The 13738-nt window shown below is 44.1% G+C and overlaps 1 protein-coding gene across 2 annotated transcripts in view; it reads right to left on the reverse strand.

The window, feature by feature from the left end:
• nf1b (neurofibromin 1b) overlaps window positions 1-13104 on the reverse strand; it is a 71180-nt gene extending 58076 nt beyond the window's left edge. For both annotated transcript variants that reach the window (XM_024013354.2, XM_024013353.2), the window contains exons 1-7: window positions 12876-13104; window positions 5680-5823; window positions 5485-5568; window positions 3991-4181; window positions 2903-3009; window positions 2673-2740; window positions 1467-1542 (exon numbers count right to left, since the gene is read on the reverse strand). In XM_024013354.2, coding sequence (XP_023869122.1) covers window positions 1467-1542; window positions 2673-2740; window positions 2903-3009; window positions 3991-4181; window positions 5485-5568; window positions 5680-5823; window positions 12876-12935 — 730 coding nt within the window. In that variant the 5' untranslated portion in view covers window positions 12936-13104. The remainder of the gene's footprint in view (window positions 1-1466; window positions 1543-2672; window positions 2741-2902; window positions 3010-3990; window positions 4182-5484; window positions 5569-5679; window positions 5824-12875) is intronic.
• Window positions 13105-13738: the final 634 nt, after the last annotated feature.

Here is a 13738-nt window from a genome sequence, read left to right on the forward strand (position 1 = left end):
AACCAAGCAACAACACACAGGTCTGGGAGACACACAACCAAGCAACAACACAGTCAATAACACACAGTCTGGGAGAGACACAACCAAGCAACAACAGTCAATAACACGGACATACAGTACCAGTCAAAAGTTTGGACACACCTACTCATTCCAGGGTTTTTCTTTATTTTTACTATTTTCTACATTGTAGAATAATAGTAAAGGCATCAAAACTATGAAATAACACATATGGAATCATGTAGTAACCAAAAAGTGTTAAATCAAAATAGATTTTATATTTGAGATTCTTCAAAGTAGCCACCCTTTGCTTTGATGACAGCTTTGCACACTCTTGGCATTCTCTCAACCAGCTTCATGCGTTTGAGCCAATCAGTTGTGCTGTGACAAGGTAGGGGTGGTATACAGAAGATAGCCCTATTTGGTAAAATACCAAATCCATATTATGGAAAGAACCATCACGCGCTATGATGAAACTGGCTCTCATGAGGACCGCAACAGGAAGACCCAGAGTTACCTCTGCTGCAGAGGATAAGTTCATTAGAGTTACCAGCCTCAGAAATTACAGCCAAAAAAGAAATGCTTCACAGAGTTCAAGTAACAGACATCTCAAATCAACTGTTTAGAGACAGCGTCAATCAGGCCTTCATGGTCAAATTTCTGCAAAGGAACCACTACTAAAGGACACCAATAAGAAGAAGACTAGCTTGGGCCAAGAAACACCACAATGGACATTAGACTGGTGGAAATCTGTCCTTTGGTCTGATGAGTCCAAATTTTAGATTTTTGGTTCCAACCGCCGTGTCTTTTTGAGACGCAGAGTAGGTGAATGGATGATCTCCGCATGTGTGGTTCCCACCGTGAAGCATGGAGGAGGTGTGATGGTGTGGGGGTGCTTTGCTGGTGAAACTGTTGTGATTTATTTAGAATTCAAGGCACACTTAACCAGCATGGCTACCACAGCATTCTGCAGCAATGCGCCATCCAATCTGGTTTGCGCTTAGTGGGACTATAATTTGTTTTTCAACAGGACAATGACACAGCCTGGAGGTGTGTTATTTGACCAAGAAGGAGAGTGATGGAGTGCTGAATCAGATGACCTGGCCTCCATAATCACCCTATCTCAACCCATTTGAGATGGTTTGGGTTGAGTTGGACAGCAGAGTGAAGAAAAAGCAGCCAACAAGTGCTCAGCATATGTGGGAACTCCTTCAAGACTGTTGGAAAAGCATCCCAGGTGAAGCTGGTTGAGAGAATACCAAGAGTGTGCAAAGCGGTCAAAATATATTTAGATTTGTTTAACACTTTTTTTGTTATTTCATAGTTTATTTCTTCACTATTATTCTACAATGTAGAAAATAGTAAAACAAATTATGAAAACCCCTTGAATAAGTAGGTGTCCAATCTTTTGACTGGTACTGTATGATTCATCACTAAGTGTAACATTAGAACTGCAACTGCATTCTCACCAGCCATGTCTGTCTGTGGCCTCTGGTACAGCATGGTGAACTCATCAGGGTAGTTCTCCACCCAGTTCCAGAAGGCCTGAGGGGGGAGAAAAGGGGGTCACACCACCTGCCTGGGAAGCACTGTACCCATCTTCTACTCACAAAGAAGACTATCAACAACACACCAACTTGCAACAATATTTCCAATATACACCAACAATATTTTCCAGACACTGCACTAGAGCAGGAGGAGCAGGGCAACAGAAAGTCAACAGACACTGCACTAGAGCAGGAGGAGCAGGGCAACAGAAAGTCAAGACAGAATCGAGTGGCACTAGAGCAGTAGTAGCAAGGGCAACAGAAACAGGTCAACAGAGGCACTGCGACTAGAGCAGGCGAGGAGCAGGGGCACAGAAAGTCAACAGACCTAGCGCACTGAGAGCAGGAGGAGCAGGGCAACAGAAAGTCAACAGCCTACATGCACTAGAGCAGGAGGAGCAGGGCAAACAGAAGTCAACAGACACTGCACGTAGAGCAGGAGGAGCAGGGCAACAGAAAGTCAACAGACACTGCACTAGAGCAGGAGGAGCAGGGCAACAGAAAGTCAACAGACACTGCACTAGAGCAGGAGGAGCAGGGCAAGCAAAAGTCAACAGAAACTGCCTAGAGCAGGAGGAGCAGGGCAACAGAAAGTCAACAGACACTGCACTAGACAGGGCAACAGAAGTCAACAGACCAACTGCACTGAGCAAGGGCAACACAGAAAGTCAACAGACACTGCACTAGAGCAGGAGGAAGCAGGGCAACAGAAGTCAACAGACACTGCACTAGAGCAGGAGGAGCAGGGCAACAGAAAGTCAACAGACACTGCACTAGAGCAAGAGGAGCAGGGCAACAAAGTCAACAGACACTGCACTAGAGCAGGAGGAGCAGGGCAACAGAAAGTCAAGAGCACACTGCCTAGAGCAGGAGGAGCAGGGCAACAGAAAGTCAACAGACACTGCACTATAGCAGGAGGAGCAGGGCAACAGAATGTCAACAGACACTGCACTAGAGCAGGAGGAGCAGGGCAACAGAAAGTCAACAGACACTGCACTATAGCAGGAGGAGCAGGGCAACAGGAGATGAGGACCAGAGACCACTAGGTGGAGAAAGTGAGTCTGTAGATAGATGCGTGAGAGAAACAGAGCGAGAGAGACAGAGTGGCAGACAGAGAGAGATACTCACCTTCTCTAAGCTGTTGATGACACTTAGCTGGGCAGGCTTCTTGAGGGCTTTGAATTTAAACACTGTCTCTGCAGGAGATGACAACCAATTGTGAGTCCACACTGAACCTCAACAACGGTGCACAACTCAAAAGAAACAGAACATCTTCGGCTCTATCAAACGGATAACTTCAAAATGGGATGACTGTAGTCCAAAATAAAGCAATGAGACTGATAAGAATATGGAAATACCTTGTAGCAGTTTCTTTAGCTTGGCACAGTCCACATTAATGTACTGGATGAGCTCGATGTCATGGACATCCACTGTGTCCTCCGAACACACGGTGAGCTCCTGCAACCTGAGGGGAAACACCGCAGAGATGGATATTTAATAAAGATGGTTATTTTAATCTCCTCGAATATTCATATTCAATAGAATCACATCATCACAAAATTGTAGAGAAGAAGCAGTAGAGCATCATAATAGACACAGTAATCAAATGGTAAGCCTAGGTCTCATTTGACTACCGGTAATAACGTGACATCAAATAGGCTAGTCTGGATGAATGGGAAATGCTTTCAAGGTAAAAGCTGAGGACAAAAAGAGAGAGAGAGAGAGAGAGGCAACACTGGGGAGTGGCTGAGGTCAACTCTCTCTCCCTGTTTTAACATCACATAACCAACTCCTCAGTCCTCATGATTTAATAACCAGCCACTTCATCAGTCTGGGCCTGCCAGTCACGGACCAATAAGACCACAACACAGCTCGGTTAACAAGTGCAGACTGCAACTCACAGACGAGTGGAGCAGCACTCTTCTGCCTCAGAACCAACTAGTACACCAGTGCAATGAGAAGGAAGACAAAATATGTGCTTTCTGAGCTTCAAAAAATAATTAATATACCCGAGTGGTTAATATTTACAGATGTTTTCTCCCCACTCCAAACCACTCAGCTCTGACACACACAGGTCAACACACAGGTGCGCGCGCACACACACACGTGAGTATGCCTCCATGTCTTGTGCAGGTCCAGGTCCTTATGGGGGTTGGTTTCACAGTGGAACATTACTCCACGAGACACAGACAAAGAGACTCTTTATGAAGGCTGCTGACAGACTCCCTTTCTCCCTCGATTTATTTCTCCATCTATCGGAGGTAGATGATAACTCCAGCTTCTTTTTTCCTCCTTGCTCTCACTGAAGCCCACAGGCCTGAACTGGTGTACACTTAAAGGTAACCCTTCCTCTACGTACAGCCTGAGGTCTACTACTGTGGCCTGTCGCTTCTCAGAGCAGTTTGGGCTGAGGGTTAGAGTTATGGGTGTTTATGATTAATGTCACCTGGTGGAGATGCGGCTGAACACGGCATTGAAGTTGTTGCAGCTGAGGGAGAAGAGGACCCCGGAGGCGGAGCTACGGAGCTCGGCGGCATGCTGGTGGCCCTCGCGGTACGTGTGGATGAAATGACAGATCTCTGGCAGCAGCTGTTTCACCAGCATGGTCTCATCCAGACGCATACAGTCCTTCGGTTGCTGAGGGATGGAGGGAAGGAAGGAGAGACCAGGAAGGGAGGGATTAGAGGAAAGGTTAGAGGTCAAACATGAGAAAACCTTTGTCCTCACTGCCCGATTAGCCCAGAGAGGAGAGAATAGACCAGAARAAAACCCTGCCACACAGAGAGAACGGTCAGTCAGGTTCCAGTCACAAGGCGTGCATCCCTGAAGTCACACATTCCCTCTCATACATGAAGATATAAAACATACTAGGTCTAAAACATCCTTACCAATAGGTAAGATATCACAAATCGGTAGGCTACAACTTCGCATCACATATTTTAGATACAGTGCATTCTGATGTCTCTCACAGCCATGAAACAATGCTGTAAATCTAGCTGAGATAATGGCTCTGGACAGAGCTATCCAGACTAATGATTCTACCTGCTGGATTTGGACCTGCTGCACTGCAGGCCTGGGACCTGTAATTACCCCAGCACACAGTGGAGGGACTGGGGACAGAGAGCTCTACTGCAGGCCTGGGACCTGTCATTACACCAGCACACTGTTGGGGGAGTTGGGAAAGAGAGGGCTCTACTTGGGGACAGTGGTGGATCATTAAGTGAAATATTTCATTGAAAAGAGAAGGATTTTCTGATTACTAGTACGGGTGTAATATGTCCATTTGAAATGAACTTGCAGGGACATGGGCTACTGAAAGAAAACATCAACGAGGCAAAAATAGTTAGAAAAATGCATTCAGATTTCAAGAAAAAGGATGACTTGAAGAACCTAACAGCTGTCCTCCATCCGCAAGCTCATAGTAAAAAAATGAATACAAATGTCCATAAACTCGGGGCAATCCCATTGGAGGCTCAGAATGCAAAGTCAAGATGATCAAGCACCTGGAAAAGCAATCTTCAGTGAGCACATCTTTACTAAGAAGAGGAGAGAAGGGAAAGGAGCCAGGGGACAACTGGCTACTAACAGAGTTCCCCAAGACTGAAAGAAAGAGACAGGACTCAAACACACAGTTCATGTGTTGGGAGGGGAAAGGGCTCAGATCCAGTCCAGAGCAAAGACCACTGTCCCCACTGAGACAAAACATCTCGACCACAGACAGCCCACCACATTCTATTGTGTTATGCTGATATGTAATGGAGATCTGCTGATAAAAACCAGAACGCTGCATTAGGAGAGCATGCAGGGAGACAAGGAAACAAACCAGGAAAAAAACAGAGGGATGAAAGGAGAACGAAGGAGAGTGAGCGAGGAAGAGAGCCGGAGATATAAAAGCCACATGCATCCATCATTTCCGTTTTTGATGGGGAATGATCCTTACCCCAGCAAGGCACTTCTCCAGTGTGTCCAGGATGATGAGCTGAGAGAGATACAGGTTCTTCTCCGCAGCCTCCCCAAATATTCGCTAGGAGAGAAAGAGGAGAAGGAGACATGGTTGAGACGTCTCCAACATTTTACCTGGCTCCATAGGCTTCAACTGACATCGTTTGCACATACAGCACACACACACACTCACCATGTTGTTCACATTCTTCAGTATGTTTGTGAGGCCACTGATGACCAGTGAGAACTTGTACTTGGAGATGTGTATCAGACAGTCCTTGTTGTGCTCTGTGCTGACTTTGGTGTGAGTGTTCTGTTGGCCCACTTTGACTGGAAGCTGTAGAGGGGAAAAAGTGACAGAGTAAGGATGTTGGGTGTTGTTACATGAATCTAAGTTGGTAACTTTTCTTCGTGTCCAATACAAATAACCCTAACATACTGTCAAGAGCATTGAGTACAGGAATAGCCTTCTGTATACATTTCCTGGTAATAAGTCCATCACTATGTTTTCAAGGAGATAGCCTATTCTAGGTCTGCATGACTGAATAACAATACATTTGGTTAGCAGCGCTCCTTGAGCAGTGATCTCAGTCTCTTTCTCTAGAGACCAACATGTCTGCCTCTAGTGAAGCCTCCTCTGCATCCTGAGCAGGGGATGTACTGTATAGTAGACTACACTACATTCAGTGGATGTGTCTGAGAGAGCCTGGCTGGCTGGGCTCTCCTCTGCCTCCGACTCCAGCTCAGACAGGATGACAGTGCATCAGCTGGTCTGAGGCCCCAGGCTGACCCAGCCTTGCCTAGGCTCCGCTCCATCTAGCCTAATAACAGCAAATCACAGCTCCATGTGACACCCAAACACCATTAAATAACACAAACACTCAAAGCAACCCGACTCTCCCACTTCTTGGAAGTATTTTCCCATTTGGTGAGGGACAGCAGTACAGAGGCATGGGCTATTATAGAGCTAGCAGGACAAGACGCTCCCCTCCCTCATCAGACCGGACAGCAGAAGAGACTTATGGGATAGAGGAGTGGAGCACTGGGGAAGCCTGGAGGGTGGCCCCTCCCTGAGCATATAGACCTACACACACAGGGGGTGGATGTGCTGAGCTGGGCTCACAGACACGCGCTATGGACTATACTCCATGCATTACGCTCAGTCTCTACCTTTCGGGCTACAGTTGCACGACCACACACACAAGTTTACAAGTAGGACTACTAATACAAACAAATGTACTTAGTCTGCAAAGTGCAGAGGAAGTCCAACTTGACAGTTTTGTATAGCCTATGGCTTCTTATAAGTAAGCTAAACAAATAAAGGTTTGGAGATCTTTGAGGTTGACACACTCCCAGTCCCAACCATCCGACAGGTCCTGAAGAGGTTCCTCCCCCTACAGCAGGAAGATGACCTAACACCCTGAACCCCAGTACAGGCCAGGGAAGGGCCGCTCCTCTCCTGGATTAGAGACATGCGTATGTGTGAGGGGACGGAAATGAGAGTCCTGAGACTTGAGCATCTTCCCTGCAAACACACACAGAGAAACCCGCATGCAGAGACGCTGGTTGACATCCATATACAGGCCAGGCAAACAGACACAGGGCCACTTTTTTCACTGGCACGGTCTTCAATTCCTCTAAGGTCAATCCCTTTCCTTAGGAGTGCTTTAGCACTAGCCAACAGGGCACTGCACATAAAGAGGGGAGAGAGGAGTACACTTCTCTTGTTGACGTACTGCCAGAAGACATTCCATAAATGGAATCCTATTCAAACACACTACATTATCCTTGGATGTGGCACGACGGACGTAGCCCACCTTTCGTTGGATTTTGAAAAGCATATTCTGAATGAACTCTAGTGAGGGTTAGATTATTTGTGGGGTAATAATCTCTAATGCTCTGCTTTGACCTCATTGGGTCAAGCTCGAGGAAAGGTGATATAGCCGAACCTATAATATCACAGATGTTGAGCTGCTAATCTCAAATCCGATTCTGACTAAAAGCAGTCCCAATCCCACCAGAACCCAACATACACAATCCTTTTTAATGAGTACAAAGCACTATCAATAGGCTTAACAGTCAAAAGTGGATTTAAAATTAGGCCTAATCTCCATGAAAACTTCATCAAAGTGCAATGAGCCACACCCAGCCACTTCCAAGCCAGAACAGTTAGCTAACGGATAAGGGGGCACAACTTCAACTGAATATCTGCTACAAGGGACAGGTAGGCCTATCGGCCTGGAATAGTCTGAACCCTTGAAGATGGAGAAAGGTTACTGGGGAGCCGGGACATTCGACTATTAATCCCTATGCTACCACTGAAACTTTCAAAACTATAATAGCGGATCTCAGAAACTAAGTGTTGTGATACAGTCTCAGTAACCTAGACATCTGGACTGTTGCATACGGTCTAGCCTCCTCATGTCATGTACTGTATGAATACTTCACTGATGTGGTTACCAACACCTTAGATGGAACTGATAAGATGAACCGGGTCCCGCCCCGCCCCCTCTCCAAATACTACTGCTGCACCATCGAGAGATCGTCCTGACCGGTTGCATCAGAGCCTGGTACGGGAATTGCTCCGTCCACAACCGCAAGGCCCTCCAGGTGGTGGTGAATACAGCCCAGTACATCACTGAGACCACGCTCCCACCCATCTAGGATATCTACTCAAAACAGTGCATGAAGAAGGCACACAGCAACAAGGACCCACACACGAGCTGCTCTCTCTCTTACGGTCGGGCAGGCGGTATCGGAGCATGGTCTGATACAGTTTCAAATCTACAAGTCATAAGACTAATGAACACATGAACCACCTGCTCTGATTCTCCTCACCTCAGCAAACATGCATGCATGCAGTCACTCACACACACACACACACCCCGAATCTACAAAACATTAAGAAAACCATCACCTCTTTTGCCCTCAGAACAGCCTCAATTAGTCGGGGCTGGACTTGACAAGGCATTCCACAGGGATACTATTTGCACCCAGGGGGGGGACACAGGACCGAGTTTGGTAAACATTTTGCTAAATGACTAAAATGTAAATGTAAGTAGGGCCTAACCCAGGGCTCTCCAACCCTGTTCCTGGAGAGCTACTTTCCTGTAGGTTTTCACTCCAACTCTGTTCCTGGAGAGATTCTAATAATTAGCTGGTTGATAAGCTGAGGTTGGAGCAAAAACCTACATGAGAGTAGCTCTCCAGGAATAGGGTTGGTGAGCCCTGGCCTAACCACCTACCCAAAACAAGCCACAGTAGTCTAAACATCCACAATTACTAATCTCTCATCTCCACTGAGCTATTGGGTAAAAATGTTTAAAAAAAAAAAAAAATGGGCTTGCTTTAGACTTAAGAGATATTTGATAGAAAATACATGTGTTAACAAATCATGTTAACAGTGAATGGCAATATGCCCACAAGTCATCTTTCCTCTTGCAACAATGAACAGACCCAAAAATTATTGTTTTCCGGTAATTTGATAGGATTCATTAGCCTTTATTTATTTTTACATATGAAGGAAAAGGAAACCGCACACTGCTCTTGATAGTATCACCGATATTTAATAAGCTTACGTATCGGCCACACGGCCTTCGTCAGAGCTTCGTCAGAGCAAAAAGCTCTGACGAAGGCCGTGTGGCCGATACGTAAGCTTATTAAATATCGGTGATACTATCAAGAGCAGTGTGCGGTTTCCTTTTCCTTCATCTTGTTCAATTGATGCCATGCACCTGCAAATAAGATTGCTCAGATGTGCGAGTGCCTTTTTGTATTTATTTTTACATATAAAACCTGGCATTTCCCATTCCATAGGTTGATCATGTAGGCATTACATCTAGGCCTATACTGCAACATACTACAAACTTTACCGATCATAATCATACAGACTGGGCCTATAAATTTGATGACATCAATTGTATGAAAAAAGCAACACATGCAAGGGAGACACAATGAAATCACTGCTTGCATATAAGTAAGCAATCAAGTTCATTTTATATAGCCCTTCGTACATCAGCTAATATCTCGAAGTGCTGTATAGAAACCCAGCCTAAAACCCCAAACAGCAAGCAATGCAGGTGTAGAAGCACCTGTACAGTACAACCATAGCCCATACTGCATCAGGTAGGCTGGGAGCAATTCCAAGGTAACAGAATTACATTTGACTCCGTTTTTTCACATTAAAATGTATGCCAAACAAAAACCATTTATTTCAAAATTGAACAACATATACAAATCTATGCAAAAGGACTACTTTGAACAATTTCCACAGAAAAATGTACAAAAACGAATTAAGGTGGAAGATCTGTGCAGATGCAAATTTTGGTAACAGAATTGTGGTAAAATCTCCCTCAGGTTTTTATGCCACCACGTTTACCAAAAATTCTTAAATGTCTGCTCCAAATTAAGATTCAAAGGTGTCTGCAGAAAGAATGGGGTGTCAGCTATGAGATGGCACCTTGAGTTTGGAAATAAATCTGTTTTGGTTATTGAACTAGGCCACATTAAGTGAAGTGGATTTACACCCGGTAACAGTGCAGTAGAGTTCAGTACAGTAAAGTAGAGTATAGATCAGCACAGTACAATATACTGTAATACACTTTTCTTTACTGTAATGTGCTTTCCAAACTTGTGAAAGATAGGTTCAGATTTGGTGCAGCCCAGTAGGTCTGTGAACGTTAAAGGAATAGAAAAAAAATGTCTACTTCATGTTCATCGTCTCCAGCACCACCCCAACACTTGAAAATGGTGCGTTTCTATGTTTCGTAGTAAAAGGATGGAGGAAGACAAGTGTTTCCAATGATATCGGTGAGCATTGTGTGATTTTAACCAATTATGAGTAGGCATTGTTTACTAATTGGTTGATGATGTCATTGGATGATGTCATCATCCCTTCAACATCAAGGCCAGGGTGGACTGACCAAACTACTTTTCAACGTCCCTGGACGTCCGGTGTCAGTGGGAGCTCAGTCGGTGAGGATGCTGGTTACAGAAAATGAAAAGACAGGGGGCTCATGGTGTAGGTGTCAGTAACAGCTGGGACAGATGACATTAACTGGAGAGAGAGAGACAAACAGAGAGACGGAGGGAGGGTTTGTCCAAACTGTTTGAACACTCTTAACACTCTTGGTTTGACCAACAGAAAGACAAAGAAAACAGTTATGAGCTCAACATAACAGTATGCAGTGGAAAGGAGTACAGTAGCAGGTGACCCAACTGTGGGTTGAAACTGTTATGATTTCCCATTGTAGCCAATTCAGTTGCAGTAATTCCATTACTGATTTTTCTAATCACTTAATTCATAAACAGAATTGATATCAGTAAAATCACTATAACTAATTGGTAGGTCTACCATTACTTGTTACTTTTGTGAACTTTCATTATCCTCCCTCATAAGGGAGAGACATCAGAAAATATCGTAAAGATGTGGGGTTTTGGTAATGGAATTACAAGGCACAGGGCAATATTTATTAAACTTCCAGAAGGTAAACAATTTCTCCAAAGCTATATAAAGCTTAAGTGTTAATATTGGTTGGCAGGGGTCTTTATGTCAACATTGTGTTTTGATGCATTTCTGATGCCTTTTAAGACTTTCTGGTCAATGTTTTCTAAGCCTTTAGTAATGCCTAATTATGGGAAATGGTTGATGGTATCTATGCCTTCATTTCCCAAAAATACAAACTCATAGCTTTCATTTGACACCCAATGTGATATGCTCCTATGAACTTCACATGCTGGTGCTCATGATGGGTCCTTTTCAATGGAAATGCCCTTAGCCCTGCTTTAAAGTACGACACGGATGAAGACATTTGTGAAATTGTGCTTGTCAATGACATCAGTGAGGGGATTAGAGCAGGTCAATAAAATATTCTGTCTCCCATGTTTTCCAATGCAATGAATGGATGGGACGTGATTGTCAATCTGCATAGATAAATCCATACATACTGTAAACAAACTGGACGCAGCTCAAATAACACAGTATATGACTAGCTACACTAAACAAAAATATACACATAACATGTAAAGTGTTGGTCCCATGTTTCATGATCTGAAATAAAAAAAATCCCTGAAATGTTCCATACACACAAAAAGCTTATTTCTCTCAAATTTTGTCCACAAATGTTCACATCTCTGTTAGTGCGCATTCCTCCAATACCAAGGTAATCCATCCACCTGGCAGGTGTGGCATATCAAGAAACTGATTAAACAGCATGATCATTACACAGGTGCACCTTGTGCTGGGGACAATAAAAGGACACTTTAAAATATGCTGTATTGTCACACAACACAATACCACTGAGGTCTCAAACTCTGAGGAAACTCGCAATTGACATGCTGACTGCAGGAATGTCCACCAGAGCTGTTACCAGAGAATAGAATGTTCATTTCTCTACCATAAACTGCCTCCAATGTCATTTTAGAGAATTTGGCAGTATGTCCATCCAGCTTCACAACCACAGACCATGTGTATCCATGCCATCCCAGGACCTCCACATCCGGCTTCCTCACCTGTGGGATTGTCTGAGGGGGTTTCTGAGGATTATTTGTGTCTGTAATAAAGCCCTTTTGTAGGAAGAAACGAATTCTGATTGGCTGGGCCTAGCTCCCCAGTGGGTGGGCCTGGTTGTCAAGTAGGTGGGCCCACCCATGGCTGCACCCCTGCTTAGTTATGCGAAATCCATAGATTAGGGCCTCATTTATTTATTTCAATTGACTGATTTCCTTATACGAACTGTAACTCAGTAAAATCTTTGAAATTGTTGCGTTTATATTTTTGTTTAGTAATAGTTAGCAGCTAGCTACTGTAGTAGCTAAGTGGCTATAAAGAAACAATGCTTTGTAGTCCAAGGTGAGGCTACTAGTTAATGGAAATGACATTAACACACTAATTACTGGACACTTGCTTCGGGTTGACAAGCTGGCTAGCAACAAGGCTCGCAGGGGCTAACTAGTTAGCACAGTGTTATTGGCAGAAGCTGAATGCATTACAGTAATAACCACGCAAGCTAGCAGCTCGCTGCCCAATTCAACATCTAGTTAGTTCCTCCTTCTTGACAGTAAGAGGCGTGTTCTGTCGATTCCTTTGTTTATATATTGAGGCTACATCCTCGTGGTTTCATCCAAAGGGATTTTAAATGTTATTTCAAATGTTAGGGACAGAATTGGTCCATGTGTTATTTCGTCCTCTCTCTCTCTCTGTCGCTGTCACTTGCTCCTGTGTGATGATGCGGCTCTGCAGGAGAACTATAAATTCTAGATCGGCTCAAAACATACCACTCATGACAGTGCAGCTTTCTTTAAATGATCCCGTCGCTAAACCCACGACCTCTATGATGTTACTGGGAAAAAAGCAGCGGCACAATTTCTGATACGATGTGTTATTCTTACCTGCTCGTCGAATCTACTAATTACGGCCTGAACCCATTCCACGGGTTTATGCGCCGCCATGGCCGGCCGGGTGCGAGCCGCGATGGGCCACTTGAATTATCCGTATAAATAATGATTCCTTTGCTATTTTCAACCAGTTAATCCTCAAATTCCGATGTTGATGGGGTTATTTTTTATTTCTTTTATCAGACACACCACAATATCCCCATGACAGAACCGGAAGTTTGAATCCTCCTCAATGAACAGTCGTCATTAGTTACCACAGCCACAAAGTCATAATTATGGATAAACCCCGCCTATTTCTACAATTTATTTTCTTAAAATCTGTTTTTGAACGTAAGCCTAACCTTAACCATACTGATAACCTTATGCTGAACCGTAACCTTACTTTAAGACAAAAAAGTGCATTTTTGTTTTCATGAACTGGTACGATAGAGCCACTTTGACTTTGTGGCTGTGGTAACTAGTAACAACCTCAATGAAGCAGGCACTGATGCTGTTTTGAGGAGCAGCTACTGCGCGTGCGTTGCAAGAATCTTTACAGCGTCCAGTATGAATACAAAAAACGGGACATTGGACCAATGCCGTGTGTTTTCATCAATGAGAGGTTTTAGATAACAAACTGGTGAGGTCACACTGCCTTAGGATTTTAGATACAGAAGAAACAGAAATATTTAGCAGTTAAAACAAAATGCATAATAACAGTAGCTAAACTCTGTAGCTAACCTTTTTCAGGACCCTGTCTTTCAAAGATAATTTGTAAAAATCCAAATAACTAAAGGGTGTTACTTCAAGAACAAGGTCTGTTTCCCATGCTTGTTCAATGAACCATAAACAATTAATGAACATGCACCTGTGGAGCG

This window comes from Salvelinus sp. IW2-2015, linkage group LG20 (genome assembly GCF_002910315.2).
Source record: "Salvelinus sp. IW2-2015 linkage group LG20, ASM291031v2, whole genome shotgun sequence".
In the NCBI taxonomy this organism is placed as follows: Eukaryota; Metazoa; Chordata; class Actinopteri; order Salmoniformes; family Salmonidae; genus Salvelinus; species Salvelinus sp. IW2-2015.